General features: G+C 38.0%; 1 protein-coding gene across 1 annotated transcript; it reads left to right on the plus strand.

Moving 5' to 3' along the window:
* The first annotated feature begins 10,032 nt into the window (after positions 1 to 10,032).
* On the plus strand, positions 10,033 to 11,940 carry LOC115729887 (premnaspirodiene oxygenase-like). Its single transcript, XM_030660513.2, has 2 exons — positions 10,033 to 10,950; positions 11,335 to 11,940. Exons 1-2 carry the CDS (start codon positions 10,042 to 10,044, stop codon positions 11,938 to 11,940), a joined length of 1,515 nt encoding a protein of 504 aa, XP_030516373.2. The 5' UTR covers positions 10,033 to 10,041.
* Positions 11,941 to 19,822: the final 7,882 nt, after the last annotated feature.

A 19,822-nucleotide genomic window follows, 5' to 3' on the forward strand; every position in this document is an offset into this window, starting at 1 on the left:
TTCAAGAGCTTAAATAGAGGCTAACAATTACACCTATCCTAACTATACTAGTAGGATCGGGAGGCTTTGCTATTTATAGTGATGCATCCCATAAAGGACTCGGATGTGTGCTAATGTAGCATGGCAAAGTAGTCACTTATACCTCTAGGCAACTAAAATCATATGAGTTGAACTATTCGACTCATGACCTAGAACTTGCAGCTATCATCTTTGCCTTCAAAATTTGGAGACATTATCTATATGGAGAGAAGCTTGAGATCTACACCAATCATTAAAGCTCAAAGTCCTTGTTCTCCCGGAATGAGTTGAATATGAGACAACGACGCTGGATGGAATTGTTAAAAGATTATGATTGTGAGATACTATACCACCTAGGAAAAGCAAATAGAGTAGCAGATTCTCCCGGTCGGAAGTTGGCCATTGCACACATGATGGTCAAAGAATGGACCCTCTTGGAGAAAGCTTGGGATATGGAATTTAAGTTCGAAGTAGGGCAACTTTCCAGCTTGATCACCACCCTTCGCATTGAACCAAAAATAATACAAAGGATTAAGGTATTACAACAAGATGACCCCGAGATAGCCAAACTTCGAGAAGAAGCTTTGAATGGAGAGAAACCAGAATAATTACATGGGCATCTCTACATTCCTAACAATGAAAAATTGAAGGAAGAAATTTTATCGAAAGCCCATTGGAATAATTATAGCATCCATCCAGGAAACACAAAGATGTACCATAATCTTCGACAATATTATTGGTGGAATGGAATGAAAATGAATATCGCTAAACACATTGCAAAATGCTTAATGTGCCAACAAGTCAAAGCTCAACATTGTAAGCCTGGCGGAATGCTACAACTATTGGAAATTATAGAATGGAAGTGGGAGCATGTGACCATGAACTTCATTCAAGGAATGCCAAGGACTCAACAAGGTCACAACTCCATTTGGGTAATTGTTGATCGTCTGACCAAGTCCGCCCACATTTTGCCTATGCGGACTGATTATTCAATGGAGAAATACACCGAGCTATACGTTCAATATATAGTACGATTACATGAAGTTCCTATATCGATCACATTTGTTGAGATCCGAGGTTTACGTCCGCTTTCTAGTGGAGTCTACAAGAGACATTGGGAACAAAGATACAATACGATGCGGCATATCACCCACAAACCAATGGTCAATAGAAAGGACCATTCAGACCTTGGAAGATATGTTGCAAGCATGATCTATCGATTTCAAAGGCAATTGGGATGAACATTTGCATCTCACAGAATTTGCCTACAACAATAGTTACCAGCAAAGTATTGGAATGGCATCATTTGAAGCATTGTTTGGAAGAGCTTGCCGAACTCCAATTTGTTGGAACGAAGTCGGTGAAAGGCAATTGACGGGACTCGAACTAGTTCAAATAACAAGCGATGTCGTAGCGGTAATATGAGATCGACTTAAGATGGCTCGAAGTCCGTAGAAAAGCTATGCTGATAAAAGAAGAATATCGTTAGAGTTCAGCGTGGGCGATCATGTACTCCTCAAGATTTCCCCTATCAAAGGTATGTCATGCTTTGGCCAAAGAGGAAAGTTGAACCCGAGATTCATAGGGCCCTTCCAAATCCTAGAAAGGATAGGGAACCTAGCTTATCGGTTGGCCTTACCACTAAAAACTTTCTAAAATCCACGACGTATTCCACGTGTCTATGCTAAGAAAGTACGAGTCTGATCCAACTCATGTACTGGATTTCGAGACAATTGACATAGATGAAAGTATGTCATACGTCGAGGAACCAGTGCAAATCTTGGATCGAAGGGAACGAGTACTAAAGCATAAAACAATTCCTTTAGTCAAAGTTCTATGGCAACGGCATGGTGTGGAAGAGGCTACTTGGGAGAGCGAGGATATAATGAAGAGCAAGTACCCACACCTATTCAATAACCCAAGTACATTCAAATTTAGAGGGAAAAATTTCTTAAGAGGAAAGAGTTGTAACATCCCGAATTTTCCCACATTAGAAATAAATAAGAAATAGAAGAATTTCTCTTAACTTATTCTTTAAGACACCTAAAAAACTATTCGAAAGAAATATTTCTGAATCTTTGCACGATTTTTGAGAAAGATATTTGCACGGTTTTTGAAAAAAAATATTTACACGATTTCAAAAAAGATATTTGCATAATTTTCGAGAAAGATATTTCCACGATTTTCGACAAAAATATTTCTAAACCTTTGCACAATTTTTTAGAAAGATCTTTGCACGAATTTCGAAATAGATATTTTTAAATCTTTGCACGAGTCCCAAAAAAGATATTTCTAAATCTTTGCACAAATTTAGAGAAAGATAATTCTAAATCTATACACAATTTTTGGAAAGATATTTTTTAAATCTTTGCAAAACTTTTGAGACAGATATTTCTTTGCATGGATTTTGAGAAAAATACCTCTAAATCTTTGTAGGACTTTCGAGAAAGATTTACCTTTGCACGGATTTTGAGAAAGATATTTCTAAATCTTTGCACGACTTTCAAGAAAGATATTTCTAAATCTTTGCACGATTTTCAAGAAACATATTTATAAATCAAAGTACAATTTTCGAGGAAGGTGGCTTGGGGAAGAGCTAAAGGAGGCTATAAATAGCAAAGAGCCCCCACCATTTTCCTCATCCCCTTTCACGTCTCTCTCTCTCTTCTCTCTACCACTCGGTTCACTATCTCACTTTCTCTCTCACGCCCTCTCTTGTCGTTGCCTCAAGCCACCGTCGCCTCAAGCCACCGTCGCCTCACGCCACTACGTCTTCCCTCCCGTCTTGTTCGTCGTAGAATAACTACGTAGTCCGAGGTAACGGGTAAATGGGATTACTAGATCTAATGTAGTAACGTCTATTTGTTACTTAAACAAAGTTTTGCATTAGATTGACATGACTTATGTGCATTTTGTGTGCAATACGAGTGTTATTACATTAGCATGATTTGTATCAAACCACAACAATACTTTTTGGCATTAAAATGATTTGATGCATGCGCCTGCAAGAATGTGTTTGTGCATATCATCCTAGGAATAACGTATGGCCCCGAATAAGCAATTATTATGGCCCGGATAGGCAATTATGGCTTGGATAGGCAAACATTCCCTTAAAATCTCAAGGGTTCGTATTATGGGTATATTAAGCCATCGTTCCCGTGAAGGTGATTATGCGAAAAGTTCACCTTTTGGTGACGTTATACCCACAAGTGAGCGTTCTCGAGATACGTCTTACAAATTATGACCCAAATGGGCACAAATTGGTGAGCCAAAAATGGTCATTTGATGTGAATTACATGAATTGATGTGTTCATAGCATTTGAACAAAATTTATGTGGTGGATTCTATGCATTTGATGATTCAAAATGAAGATTCATGCTCATATTTACAATAGATCACATGATAGCTTTGTTAAGCATAAAGCCGACATTATTGCTTTAGGCCTAGTAATTTCATTTACTGGGCTGCTCACTCATTCCTTTATTTTTCAAGAAATTGATAGACCCACTATGAGCTCCTCTATACGACCAGTCCACTTATATGCATATGTACCCAAGCAATGCTATCGATATAGAGTCTTGAAGATATGGGTGATAGTAGCAAAGAGAGATGGAGCGTGAGAATGAGTAGTTTATAAATGGGAGGCTATATGATGATGTAAGATATCTTGATGCATATATAAAAATATGTGTGTTTATATATAAAGGTTGCTCTGTTTGCTATTTCAATACGCTCACCGTTATAAATAAAGGTTGGTAGAAAATAAGAAAAACGATTAAGGAAAATTATAAACGGGTTGATAAGGGGAAAGATCCTAAGGTCGTTACACCTCGCCCGAGCACGCGAATTTTTGAAATTGGGATATAATTGGCCTCATACGTTTTTGATAGGGGAGAGGCTCATTTGTGCTCGCGGAGACTAACGGAATATGGAGAGGGAGAGTCAGAGAGAGAAAAGAGCTCTCGTTGTCCACCATTGACCCGAGCTTGAGCGAGAACCGTACGATCTTCGTCGGAGCAAACTAGGAAGAATTGAAGCTCCAAATTGATTCCCCGAGTTTCCTTGGACCTCCAGGATCACCGCCAACCCCTCCGATAAGCTCAACATCCTCAGAATAGTGAGTTCAAACTCTGAGTATCTCTTACGTGCATTAATGGCGGAGCTCTGCTCCGATCATCATTTCATGAATTAGCGTAGGTGTTTTACTTTTGGAACTTCACTAAGCAACATCGCACTTGTCTTTTGCATCGATTTCACGAGAAAACCTTAAATCGAGTCCGACTCCATAGCCAAACCTATTGCGAACTCTCTAGCTCAAGCTAGCCTAAACCAGGTCAATTGGACCTACGAGTAAGGTTTCTAGACCTTGTGTGATGCTGACTTGTGAAGTAATTGAATAGTTATGCTCGTTTTTGCCTAATCGAGATGTCACATGAGAGTTTTGTGCGAGCTTGATTCACGTCATTTTTGTGGATGTAATGCCGTTTTTTTTTTTCGAATATGTTAAGCTGGAGGTCACGACGAGTCGATCAACATCGATTTCAGGCCAATTGGCTAAGGTTTCACTATTGGATCTCGTCGGAGGAACCTCAGCTATCCGTTCACTCTAAGTCATGTGGGAAGACAAAGACCATTCAGCCTTCGTTGACTTGGTCAACGTCTATGTAGCGCCGACATGGTGCCACGTACCTTAGCACATGGTAGCCACGTCGGCTTAGCTGTTATAACCGATCTCAATAAATAAATAAATATAAAATAAAAACCTGGATCGGATGGTTGGCATTAGGCCACGTGTCACGATATGGGTTTTTTTTTTAAAATTAAAATGAATTTCGGAATAAAAAGTAGTTTTCAAAAATTAAAAATAGAATTTATGATCGAATGGTTTAGATTTGGTCTCGCCGTTCGATCTTGACCGTCCATTTTGGTAATTAGATCGGACGATCTAGAACGAGTCTCCGTTTAATCCGAGCTGTAGATTTTAGTCAGGTGATCCAAGAGCCGTGGCTTAGCCACGTAGGTAGACCTGGACCATAGGATCTAATATTAGATTTTCAGAAAATAGATAAAAAAATTAGAAAAAACAAAAAAAAAACAAAAAAAACAAAATCGTCGTCGTTTTGTCTAGATCGGTTCGGGACCTATAGGGTCTGGATCGAGTGGTTTGATTCACGAGGGCCAATTCAACTCGGTCTAAAAAAGATTAAAAAAATTAATAAAAATTTGGAAAATCAATAAAAATAGAAAAAAATATTTAAAAAATTCTTTAAAAATTAAAAAAAATAGGAAAAATTCCAAAAAATAATTCCAAAAAAAAAATGGGAAATGACCACATTCGATTGGTTATACCCAATTTTTTCGATTTTGGGTTCTCGAACCACCAAAATGACCATTTTACCCTTCCGGGTATTTGGTCGTAAACCTTTTCCAAATCAACCCACGAACTTTATTAGGCCATTCTCTAAGCTAATAGGGCTACACTAGATATGCCATGTTGATTTGATTGATTGATTTGATGCAATTTATTCATCGTCATTGATTCCTTGATCTACGCACTTTAATTCTTGATTGTGATTGTTAGGGTAGAAAATTCTCCTCTGTATGATATCCATATGTCGTTCTAGCCTACCTCACCTCCCAAAGCATCTGCATGAATTTTTAGGTTAGAAAAACACTCGACTTTGGTACCGAAAGGGTGTCGATGACATTCTCAATGTAACCAAATCCTCGAATTCACTTCTCTGGTTTTCACAGAATCGAGTAGTGACTCTCGATTACTCGATAGGGTGTCCAATCATACCCTCCAAGAAATGATTGGTGGCCACTCCGATGGCATAGAACGGGAGAGGTTGATCGAGGCTGTTCCGTGGCTCCACGAGCATCGAACAACTACCAACGGCCACGGCAAATGACGAGCGGCTGAGGGTAGTAATTGGGGTGGCCGATGGATGGCGGTGCCGGACGAAGGAGGACGAAACAACAACGGGCAGATGTAGGGCTGAGCTGAAGCAGAACGGGAGACGTGGAAATCGGGATTCGTGGAAATCGTGATCCGCAGCCAAAGAATATTCCCACGATGACATCTTTAATTCCCAAATTTGACTCAATATTTTCAACTTGGTGTCCTTTATTCCATGAATGCAATCTTTCCCAATCAAGACCGTCCCATGTGCACTTCTCGTATAATTTTGGCCACCGAGCTACCCAAAGGGTTAGACTGTAAATTACCATCTCGTAGACTGAATTCACTATGCCAATTAAGTCCAAGGCTATCCATTTGAACCATATCTGCCACCACTAGTTCAATTAAAATATAAATGAGATGCATGCAGAAATTAAATTGATCTAAATGCGAACTACATGTCATTCTCTAATTTTATATGCAAAATTTGATATCCTAAAAAGGTAGTCAAAATTTAGGTGTCAACAACACCGAACAATACAATTTTCAACACCAAGATTCTCCTTTCGTACCCGATTCGTATGCATTCATTCATACAGCAATTCAGCGTATTAATCAAGCCAAAACTCAATTGATAACAAGGCAGAGAATCCAAATCTATGGCTCTAATACCAATGTAGGAATTATGCATCGAGAAATTCGACTAACATTTAAGATGCAAGACTGCAGAAATACCCAAGAAAGTCATTGAATCACCAACGCGTCCCCAGCAAATCTACAACCCACGCTAGTCCGAATATAATCGCAATTGAAAAATATTCACGTTCCACAACGTAAATACCGATCATTTCTCAAAGTAAGGATGTTTTAGCCCTTTTTGTGTTATCTATTTTGAGGAAGAGAGAGAGAGAGAACGTACGTTCGTGTGTACATTTGTTTCATTCGTTGTCGTCTTACCCCATTCGACATGACCTATCTTTATTACAGATAAGAAGGTAGCCATTCAAAAGGCACATGTTCGTGAGATACTCTCAAATGCACCTCTTCATGGACATAATATTACAACTTTACTCATATATGTAATAAAGCAAACTACAGCATCAGACAATAACAATTAAGGTTATTTTATTTCGTAACATTAGCATTCAATTATAATTGTTTTTTGAAAAACATTTACATTTTTCTTATTCATTTTCGCATATTTATTCCTTAATGGAGAGACTATGCAGTAAGGCGTTCTACACATGTATGGGTGACTAGCTATCAGCATTTCTTTACGATTTATAAGGGCGCTACTCTAACGCGGTGCCAAGTTCTTGATATAATCATGAAAAGGACAAAAGCAACGACATGATTATTACATGGAGCCCATTCTAATATCAATCTTTTCACAAATTATTATTTATATGCGTTATTAAGGAATATGTGGCCGTATCTATGCTTATTTGCTTTGAAGACATATCGGTTTGACAAAAGTAAGTCCAATTAAAATAGCTGTCTTTCAAAGATGGATGGCGCTTCGACCAAAAAACGAAAAAAAAAAAAAATTGGATGGCGCAACTAATTAATACATCAGCTAAAGAGCGAATATATTTCATTTCCAATACGTGTTTTGTATTTATTAATTAATGAATATGAAATCATAAAGAAGAATTGTTGCTAGCTATCATTCACACTGGCAATGCAAATAACGGACACTACTTTGAATGTACCAGGCTCATGGGCTGGAATCTTTTGTACATATATAACAAGTGCAAGGAACAGACAAAGCTCAGATGGTTCGCCCCTCTAAAAAAAAATAATTAGGACAAAAGGAGAGAAGAAATTTTCAAATGTGGCGGGCTAATAATGCACTTAATCAGTACAAAGATAAAGCAGGTGAGGGAAACATAAACGGTCTTATCTTGAAGATCAAACAGTGAAATGCAACACATGAAAATTAGGTTGAGAATAAGACAGGTATACAAAACTAACAATCTTTGCAATGTCCCATTCACATATGAACAGGTTCCACGACGACTCGACAATTAATAAATATTGAAGTCATCACAACAACTACATTACATGAGTCACAAGAGGAAAATTGTCCAAAAGGTCCTAAATCTATCACACTTTTGTCAATTCAGTCATAAACCTTTAAATTTTGCCAATTGTGTCCCAATTTTTTCCTTCACTTTTTATCTTGGTTCCAATAACTAAGCTATTAAAGTCGGCACAACAACTACATTACATGAGTCATGAGAGGGGAAATTGTCCAAAAGGTCCTAAACCTATTACAATTTTGTCAATTTAGTCTTAAATCTTTTAATTTTGCAAATTGTGTCCCGATTTTTTTTCACTTTTTGTCATTTGAGTTCATCCGACCAATAACTAAACTTATGCTAAACTTATTCACCATAAATCATTTCTTAAAAATGCTAATTTAGGAAAACCTCATGATGAATTATCACAATTTCGAGAATAAGATATGTAGAGCCAAATTTATGAGATCTAAATGCGTCTTGACTTATTAGGGAAAAAGCTTAAATATATAAGGAAAAAAAAAAGAACCTTAAAACGCGGATGTACTTGCATTCTTCAATAGAAAAATTACCAAAAAAATCCTAAACTTATTGTAATTTGTGTCAATTTAGTCCTAATTTTTTTCTAATTTATTCTTAAACTTTTTGTATTTATGTCAATTCAATCCATTTGGTCAGCTAGTGTCGACATGAACAATTTCAATTATATATTAATAGTTTTATTTATTTTTCTTTTCTTTCTCTGGTTTTTTTTTCCTTTCCCCTTGTGGCTAGAGAGGGTCGCCAGAGCTCGCCGGTCACTAGGCGAGGGTTCGCAGTGCTTAGTGGATATCTTAAAAATGAATTTGCAGCGGAGCTTTTATCACTTTGCGTACCAGCAACAAGGGGAAAGTTTTCCACGTTTGAGGCTACCAGAACAGCGCCTGTCTTTTGCTTTTGCTTTTGCTTTTTGTTGTTGTCGTTGCTTCTGATTTGCATTCAAATTTCCTGGAGCTTTTTCTTCCTAGGCAGGTATAGCCTTGCATTCTCCCTCTTTAAAAACTACCGCAACTTCCATAAGCTTGTCGGGTAGTGCTGGTCGTCAATTATTAGTTAAATGAAGAAACGTCTGAATCTAAAGAGACTGTATGGCCGGAAAAATAAATATAGAATGTAGACTTGTACAGTCAAAGCAAACATCATTAACTCAAATAAAGAAAGCGAAATTCAGAGGATTGCGTTAGCTCTGCAATATCTTTTCGTTACGAGTTTTTTTGTTTTATTGCAACATGTATTTATTTAAGTATTGGGATTTTAATTGCCAAAAATGGGAAAGTAAAAACAAAAACGTGGGAAGTGCTAGTATTAAAATAGAAAGGTCAAATGAAACATCATGATTATTTCTATAAAAAAGATATCAATTAACGTCTGCAATTCATCTGCCTATAGGCATTTTTACCTGGGCCCCCATTACGCTGTCTGTTTCCGTGTAAAAGGACACAAACCCTTTTATTTGTGGCAAAATATTCAACGAATGACTTCTATGACGTTGGCCTTGGTGACAATTTGATGCCCCTTCAGCGCCATCGAAATCCTATCATGTTAATTATGTGGACAAACATGTTAAATAGTATACAATAAGTTTAGCCCTACGAATTTCAAGTCAAATTAGCTGTCATCTTTGTCATTTCAGCTCTTTTATTTTCCCCTTTCATAAGTCTTTAAGAATGGATTCAATTGAGATAGAAGCAACACTTTGAGGAAGCTAAAAACAATGTCGGACGAGTCCACAAGACCCAAAAGGACGTGGGGATGGGGTGGGCACCGACGAAATAGCATCTCATTTATGGTCAATTGTCATTTCTAAAATCACCCCCATTGCTCTGACTAATACCATTATTTGTCACGTTGGGAAACACGCCATTGCTCCGCCTAATCTGCTTTTGTCTCATTCGCATTTGTTTTCGTACTCCTGCTTTCATCTAAAACAGTGTTCTAGCAGCTAGAGACCACGTTGCCAACCAGTGGCTCACAAAACATTATAAATAGAGGTCAAAATACCATCTCTTGCATGCAAAATCTTCACCGAAACACAAGAACCGCCTATTATTATCTTCTAGGATGCTTCAGCTCTCTGCCTTTTCCTTGTTCTTTTCGTTGCTTCTCTTTTTGTTCCTTCTGGTTAAACTGATCTCTAACAGACATGGAACAAAAAGGTTCAATCTTAGGCTGCCTCCAGGCCCGAAGAAGTTGCCAGTTATTGGAAATCTGCACCAGATGTTCGGCGAACTACCACACCATCGTCTAACCAGCTTAGCAAAAACATATGGTCCGGTTTTCCATCTCCAACTCGGCGAGCTTCCCATGGCAGTAATTTCCACTCCTGAAGTAGCCAAGGAGGTCCTCAAGACCCAAGAGCTCACTTTTGCCGAGAAGCCGCTGCTTCAGGTAGCCAAAATCACAAGCTACGAAAACTCGAGTATGATCTTCGCCCCATACGGAGAATACTGGAGGCAACTCCGCAAGATCTGCGTTCTGGAACTTCTGAGTGTTAAACGTGTGCGGTCATTCACATGGGCGCGAGATGTGGAGGTGAACAATCTCATCAAACACATCGAATCATCGTCGGGTCTCCCTCTTAATCTCAGCGAGAAGATCTTCGCCTGCATTAATTCCATAATTTGCAAGGCGGCTTTCGGTCAAAACTGCAAACAGCAGGATGAGTTGATCTCATCGATTCAGGAGGTCGTGAGGTTGGGGAGCGGGTTGAGCCTAGCCGAGCTCTTCCCTTCCCTACCGTTTCTAGTTTACATTAACGGGATGAAATATAAGTTGGACAAGGTAAAGCAAAAGTACGATGAAATCTTGAATACTATTCTTGCTGACCACAAAATGCAACGAGAACAATGCTTAGCTAAGCCAGAAGATACGCAGGATAAGGAAGATTTAGTCGATGTGCTACTGCGTCTCCAGGAGTCTGACGAGATTGGGTTTCATCTTACAACGGACAACATTAAGGCCGTCATCTTGGTATGTTAATTTCTTATAAACACGTATCTGGTTCTCAGTAAAAGTTCGACTAGGCAAATTCTCTTTTATTTTGTCATATTGTGTTTCAACATGCGTATTCAATTTCCAATAGACAATCCTCAAAATTTATAACTAAGGAAAAAGATTTACTCCCAACATGGTTCGGACATAATCAAAAGGATGAATCTAGAAAACCTGTAATGCACTTGATATAAGAGTGTTTACCATAATTGTTAACATATTCCTTACCAGAACAGTGCCGGATTATTTTTTATATCAAAGTCTTTACTTACTAGTCAAATAAGTTGTACTATCCCCAAAATTATACCCGAGATGCTTGCAATAGATTACATATAGTGGGGTCTATATGCATGACTCTCGCAGGATATGATTGGTGCGGGAAGCGAGACATCATCGTCAACGATAATATGGGCGATGTCGGAAATGCTCAAGAACCCAAAGGTGATGGCCAAAGCGCAGAATGAGATCCGGCGGGTTTTAAAGGGAAAAGACCGCGTTCGAGAGTCGGATATCGAAGAATTTGATTACCTAAAGTGTGTTATCAAAGAGACTCTCAGAATGCATCCACCAGGACCATTGATCCCCAGAACAGCAAGGGCAGGATGCAAGGTGGACGGCTACGATATTCCTATGAACTCGAGAGTCCTGATCAATGTGCATGCTATAGGGAGAGATCCAAGATATTGGACAAACCCGGAGAAATTCGAGCCGGAGAGGTTCATCGAATCTTCAGTGGATTATAAGGGGATGCACTATCAATTGCTCCCTTTTGGATCTGGTCGGAGGGTCTGTCCTGGCATTGCATTTGCCTCAGCCGGCTTCGAACTTATACTAGCATCCCTGTTATATCATTATGATTGGAAGCCAGCCAATGGGCAAGCGCCTGAACAACTCGACATGACAGAAGTTTTCGGTGCCACAGTTGGGAGAAAGGATGATTTGTACGCGATTGCTTCACCTGTTCTTTGATTTCAGCTTGATCAAGAAGGCATGTGAAATACCATCCTTCATTTAATAACTTTGGTGTGGGATTGAACTGAAATAAGATTGACCTTTTGTCAACTTAGCTCATTTTCTTTAGTGAGTTAAGGACTCGAGATTGAGATTGGTTGTTGGTGGTGAAAATGTATTGAACCACATGCTATGAATCAATCAAATTGATGTTCTTCTTTTTAGGAACAGAATTCTCAAAGTTACATGTCATGCACATGAAACTACTTTAATTCATCCATAATAGCTTTAAATGGCCAGTCTTTGGGAATATCAATGGGTGAAATAGTTAAAATTGAAGGTGTGAAATTCCTGGTACACCTGGACGAATTCGTTAATTAAAATAATGATGTAGGTGGTCAAGCCACATGGCACGCTATGCACGAGTAATATCCATAAATGCGCGTGCAAGGGCGCACACATAAATTTCATATATGATTTCAACTAAAAGTTAATTGCATACATATAAATGACTTTTCCCCTTTCATGCCATTTATGATGCCAACCTATTTCTGCTAAACGACCAACTTAATTACGTGCAAGTATTGTGCAAAATGGTTTGTGTCAAGAACTGTTGGCGCTAATCGGATTGAGAGAAAAGGCTCCTAAAACGACAATGAAGCATACTCATTATGAACAGCCGATACGTCACTATGGGATGCCTAGGAATAGGAAAAGGGATGATAGTATTTTCGATGATGGTATCGGCAAAAGAAAAAATAATTGAGTTTGATGGTCGCATTCCATATACAAAGTTTTGCTAGCTAACTTTGGATACAAGCTTGGAATCCAAACTATGCTTGCTAGTAATCTAAACAACGAAATTGGACCAACACTCAGGAACGGCTCGATTCAATAAGAGATCACAAGGCAAATCTTTATCTCAGCTTTCTAGCATCTCCAATAGATCTTAGGGGAATTATTCAATACCGGAGTTGTTAGTTCGACCATGGAATCATGATTTCAGTAGGTAACAGATGAACAAGTAGTTGACTTGATGGTGTTGTGCTTACCTTCCATCCCTTGGGAATGGAAAAATCGTTCAAGATGGAGTCATTGATGACTTCCCCGAATGCACCCTGGAGAGAAGGGCGAGCCTCCCGACTTCACCGGCCACGTTTCATGAGTACTTCATCCGTAAGCCGCTAAAAACCTTATGATGGCAACCCCTAGATCACCATAGCTATATTCTAAAAGCACAATAATGGTTTAAAGGAATTTGTGGAACTAATTTGGTATCCAACATTTTTTATGCGGAATAGCGACGATCCAAAGCTCAAGTACTTCTCCTCTACCGCGTTTTGTATCCTGGCTCAATGAGACAATAGCCTCTTGAGTACGCTCATATGTATGCCTTCCTTATGTGAGGTTATATCTGAGTTCGTTAGGGTTAAAAGAGGGATATGAGCACTATTTATAGAGTTTCCGGCCAAGCCCTCTCATCATGAGTCGAGCTCAACTAAGCCCATACTATCCAAGTTCATATAGAACAAATTAAGAATCCTTACGTCTTACCTTATGAGACCAATCTCGTAAATGGTAAATTAATCCCATAAAAGGGTAATTACAATCTCAATTAATATAAGTTCATTAGGGAAACCTCACATTCTCCCTATATGTGCACATCTCTTATGTTGGTCTAGAGATAATTCTTAACAATTATCTAATCCCATAAAGTCTCAAAAAATTGAATCATGGCAGTAACTACATCAATAGACACAGAGCCTTCCATGGTCGCTAGTGCTCTTAAATTTGCTGATATGGATTCAATATGGTATTGTGTCAAATAGATAACACATCATAAAATGTGATGCTTTATATGTCATCCTCTTTATTAGTCACATTTTCTCTTCTTATGTGCCACGAAACATGATGTGCTATGCTACCGGAGAATATCCTTATGGTTCTAATTAATACACATATGTCTTACCTTATAGTTAATTTTACTTTATTTGTAGCAAGATATATCTTTAAGGCTAATAACTTAATGCCCTTAGCCTTTACTCAAGGTTTACACATTCCTTGAGATTTTCACCTAATATATGTACTCAACATAAACATATTCTCAAATTCTTTATTCCATGCAAAAATATTGGCACATATCTTGATATTATAAAATGTAATAAACACATATATAAACTTTATTAGACCAAAATCGAAACAATTCCCACTAAACAACCGCATCCAATGATACCGCTAAGTTCATGTTAATAACATGTCATTCAAATATAGAAGGGCGAAAACCTTTAGCTAGTGAGTCCGCAACCATATCATCCGTGCAAATATGCTCTACCGTAATATCAACATTCTTAACTATTTCCTTGATGGTTAAAAACTTGACCTTATGTGTTTAGACTCGTTGAGACATCTATCGTTGTTAATAAACAACGTCGCAGAGTTATTATCACAATACAACCGTATGGGCATATCCATAAAATCAAATACGGCTAACTCCCTAATAAGATTCCAAAGCCAAATAGCCCGAGTAGTAGCAAAAAGGGCTTAAGTACACTACAAGTGCCAAAACTTGTGTACGATGACTCATTTTAGTGTCAAAACTTTCAAAACAATCACTTAAATGCAAATTTTTTGAAAAACGATCACTTTAGTGTCAAAATTTTCAAAACAATCACTTAAGTGTCAATATTTTTTAAAAACAATCATTTAAGTGTCAATTTTTAAAAAAAAAAATAATCACTTCGGTGTCAACTCCTTTGAGACACGTTAGCTCAAATATTAATAAAAAAAATAGCACGTGTCGGATTTCGAACAAGCCACGTCAACTCAAATTGAAGTTGGCACTAAAGTGATCGTTTTTAGAAGAAATTGGTACTTAAGTGATCATTTTTTAAAAGAGTTTGCACTTAAGTGATCATTTTGAAAGTTTTGGCATTAAAATGAGTGTCGTACACAAGTTTTGCCACTTCTAATATACTTTAGCTAGCATAAAAGTATGTTATAAACTCCACCTGCATGATAGAGGATAATATGGATTTCTGTTTCTCACTTTTCTATAACACTGCACCGCTTGCTAACATAAAGTTGTATCTTGTTGTCAACTCCATATCATCCCGACAAACAGCAAAGTCCGAATCCGAATACCCTACTAGCTGCAGGTCTTCAACATGTTTGTAAATCAGCAAGTGGTCTTTTGTCCTTTTAAAGTACCTCAAAACTCTCTTGGCAACAACCTAGTGATCGTGTCATGAGTTGAACTAATATTTGCCTAGAAGTCTTGTTGCAAATGCAACGCCCGATCTGTCGTGACCTAAAAATTAAAAAATTTCAGATTAATGGATTATCAAGTTAATTATTTAACTATCCTAACCCAAACTCTCCCAAGTCTATACCAAATGGAAACTTGTGGTTCCATTGATTAACATACAAAGATTTTTAAATTGGAGTCGTCACTAATTATTTTTGGTAGGTTGATTAGAAACCTAAGTAAATTAGCGAGAGAACTAAATTACTACTTTGAACCAGAGATTAAGAGTTCAAGGATTTGATTACGCTAGATTACTCTAACACCCTTTTAGTACTATTTTATTTCATGAAAATTTTTTGTGAGGCAACATTAATTGATTTTAACCTAAGTCACCAACAAAGGTTATCATGCGGGTGCACAATCAATTAATGAAACATCCGGAAATCATATAAATAAGGGAGCATACACCACACAAATTATTTCTTTTTTTTTTAATTTTTTGTTTTTATATGAATGCATGAAAGACTATACTATGTGATGCATTTTCATGAATTAAATTCAAGACTAATCTAAACATGTGCATAAAAATTAACTTCATGACATGTGAATTAACTAAATCAATGTACAAGTGAGACAATGGTTTAATTAAATTATCTATGTGACATGTAAATTAATTAAAACCTAGACATGCACTCTAAGGCTCTGTTCGTTTCATGGAAAATAAGCAATTTGGAAAACATTTTCCGAAAAGTGATTGCTTATATCGTTTAGAAAAATGAGTCAACGCAAAATGTTTTTTATTATCGATAACAATCTATGCCTAACTACTTTTGTAGGTGATGAAAAAAATTCATTTATTCATTTTTTTAGGCAACATAAGCAATCACTTTTTGGAAAATATTTTCCAAGTCACTCATTTTTGTGAAATAAACGGAGCCTAATATGCAAATTAAGGTAACATGCAACCTAATATGACATGGCATGGATGACGTGGCAAAGATGAATGATCTCTTTTTTATTTTCGGATGAATTTATTTCCTAAAATAGAACTATGTCAAAACAATAATTATCTTGCATATCTTAGAGTTTAAATTGATCTAAACCCTAACATATTAAAGATAAATTATTTTTAACATAAATTCTATTTAAACATGCAATTTCCATTCTAGAATGCGATCGAACCTAAATATTTTAACAAAAAAGATTAGATATGCAATTATCTACATAATGCTATTTTTAAAAAGATATGCAATTTTCAAATATGGAAAGTGAATGAATGCAAAAAAATTGTAGAATTTTTCGAAATTACATCATGTGATGGATATATTCTAAAAAATATCAAGCAATTTAAAACAAATTAGGAAAGTGAATATGCCAATGAATGTCAATCAAAAAATGGATACATCAATCGAGTTTTGAAATATTTCATGAATGTTTGAGTTAATCTTTAATTCTTAATCCTAAGTTTAACGATTGAACCCAAATCATTGTCCAATCGAGTATTTCATCAATAATCCTAAAGATAGATTTTCTCGATCATGTGGCAAGTTGCGGATTAAGAACAAAAATTTTCTTTATTAATCTATATTTTGAAAAATTATCCACTTTTATGCAATATATGCAAGATTATTCAAATAAAGATCAAATAGGCTAGTGAATATACAACTAATCCAAGATTCTTTAAAAATTTAAAAAATGTTACTGAGAATTACAAAATAAGCTTTCCTATTCGAATTTTGCCAGAAACTTGGTGAGCAAGCTTGAGGATTTTCCGATCGATCGTCCGGGAGAAACTCACGCATGGCTAGGTTGTTTCGACTCAGTTTTGACTCAAATACAGCTCCTGATTTGAGCAGCAACCAAACCCGAATAGCAAGGCACACCGGGAACTCCTTCGACGTCACCACTTCTGCAGTGGATAAGGACTGAGGTTGGACCGAACAACAAGGGAGTCGGACACCAAACAACCACAGAATCAAGGCCAAACAACAAGAAATCCAAGCACCAAACAGCAAGGGAAGTTAGCGCTGAGCAGAGACCCAAAATGGGCGGGATGACGACTGAATTGGTACCCAATAGCAGCTAAACAGACCTTGGGCAGTAGAGAACCGAGCGACAGCAGAGGAAAACCTGAGCAGAATTCTCGGCACGGCAGATGCGGTGGTTGTCCTGTCTTCCGATCAGTACAGCGGCTCCTCCTCAATGGCAGTTTAAGGACTCCAGCTCAGCGAGAACAGTAACTCCGGGATGGCCCAGCAGCAGTCGAGCACTAGACACAGCAGAGAGGAAAACTGGAGCAGAACAGCAGAAAAGGACAGAAAAACCAGCAAACAGATAGCTCCAGTGGGTCTCGAACAGCAAGGGGTAGCGCCAAAATCGAAGCAAAGCAGAGAGGAAAAGGGCTGCTCTGAAAAAATCCTCTCTCGATGCTCCTCCTTTTTTACATGGATCTCAAAGTTTCTGAGCAAAAGACATTATCCTCCAACCCTAGAGAAAGCTCTCTATTTATAAGGAAAAGCCTTTGTCGCGACCCGACCCGACCCGACCCTCTGAGGGAGGTCGGTACGTCGAGCTAATGAATTACCAAGAGGGCCCTTTTAGAAATGATAGGTTTTCTTAACGAGGGCCTTCTCGGGCCCATACCAAATCGCGACGGAATTTTTCGAAAGATTTTTATCGATTGATCATTGATCGGGTTCGACATTAGTATAGTCGGGTGATATGTGCAACGTGTGCATGCAAAAAAGAGTCGCCACTGGCCATTTTTGGAAGGTTAGCCGAATACCTCACCAAACGATTGAGAGAAATCGTTCGGTTTTACGGAACCGGAGATTTTGAATTCGGAGACTTGATTACATCGGTATTTCTACCAAGGCCCTTTCGGTACCAAATGTCGAATGATTATTCTAACTATGATTTTAAGCAGGCGTAGTTATCAAGTGAGGTAAGTCTAAATCTAAGTATCATACAGATTGAGAAAACTAATCCTATCAATCACAATCAATAAAATAAATGCGTAACCAAGAATTCAAAACGTGCAGATAAAATACATCAAGACAAGTCATGGCATCCCTAGTATAGCCCTAGAGGTTTAGAGAATGTGTGATTAAGACTTGGGATTGATTTGGAAAGAAATTGAAGACAATTTGCCAAAAAGGGCAAAATCGTCATTTTGGAATGATCGGGGGTCAAGAACACCCAAAATAGGTTTGGCCAGTTGATTGTGGCTATTTCTTTTTTTTTTTATTTTTTTTTTGAAATTTTCTGATCTTTGATAATTTTTTCTTGTATTTTTTTTATTAATTTTTATTTGGAAATTGTATACTCTGAAAATTTGATCCGGATCGGGCCAAATGACTCGACCCACCCGAAAGCTATTGGGCCCAATCCTTACGGGCCCAGGTTGGTCTAAGACATCAGCTGACTTTTGAGCTTGGGCCCGAATTTTATTCTTTCCTTTGTTCAAACTCAGAAATCAAGCCCACCAGTGGTTACAACACCTAAACTAACGCATCGCCCAGTCTCCCAGAGCTTGGGCCCGAATTTTCTATCTTTTTGAATTCTTCTTTTTTTTTTATTTCTCAACTTTCTCTTTTTAACATCACTAGCCCAAATGTCCATTCTAAACTAGCCCGGCCCATTCTCTCTTCCCCTCTCAAGAGCAGCTCACAAAAGGGCCAAACCCAGAAGACTCAACAGCCCCCAAACCAGCCCAATACCAAATTTGACATACTTTGTAAGGACAATCCAACTTGTACTTAATCTAATATCTGCCCTAGCCCACGTTATTTTTTTTTTCAAAAAAACACATTAGTTATTTTCCCTCTTTCTTTTTATTCCCCCTAGATCGTCTTCTTCCTTGAGACTTTTTATAGGAGACTCACCCAGAGCCGTTTACAGGAGCTTCGGTGGGACTTTTTCTCTGGTTATCAATCGCCGACCATCGGCCACCAATATCACAACCGTTGTTTTCCGACATCACTCCGCTACCACCGACCGCCAAATGACTCACCTTTACAGGCCAAACAGGATGCATACAAAGATAGGGAAAACACAAGAAACGAAGGGAGACTCGTTCAAGCAATCGTCGAATAGGATACGTGCACAAACTAAAGGGAAATGTGGACTTGCTCCGCACTCGATCTCGCGCCGAGACTCATAACAAACAACAAACAACGAGAGGAAGCAACAGAGCGAAGCATAAACAAGCCCAGGGATTACATGAGCCAAAAACGACGAACCTTGACTAGTTGGTTTGAGCGAATCAAAGGCAAGCGGGACTCGGGCTTACTTGGTCAGAGGCCGGGTATGCTGGCTGGAGGATGAGCGAAGCCGGACGTCGTCAAGGAACCGTGGGGGAACTATTGAGATAGTCAACGATTCTATCTTGGTTGTCAATTGTTTTATTGCCCTTATATAGAAGATTGTATAGGTGTATAAGGTTATGGACATTGTATAGGCAAATTTCTAGGATGCTAATTGGAATTCTAGTCCTATATATACAATGTATCTGATCAGTGAAATATATAGAACAAGAATCGGTTTATCATCCTTGTTTTTTTCATGGTATCATAGCCATACGTTTGATCCATTCCAACATCATACCCAGAACTTTCAAACCATAAATTGAAGAAAAAAAAAATCCCCAAATCGGTA

The sequence above is a fragment of the Rhodamnia argentea genome, chromosome 9 (assembly GCF_020921035.1).
Source record: "Rhodamnia argentea isolate NSW1041297 chromosome 9, ASM2092103v1, whole genome shotgun sequence".
NCBI lineage: Eukaryota > Viridiplantae > Streptophyta > Magnoliopsida > Myrtales > Myrtaceae > Rhodamnia > Rhodamnia argentea.

Coding starts and splice junctions, on each gene's coding strand:
- LOC115729887 (XM_030660513.2), top strand. CDS start 10,042: ATGCTTCAGCTCTCTGCCTTTTCCTTGTTCTTTTCGTTGCTTCTCTTT. Junction 10,951..11,334: donor ACATTAAGGCCGTCATCTTG/GTATGTTAATTT, acceptor TGACTCTCGCAG/GATATGATTGGTGCGGGAAG.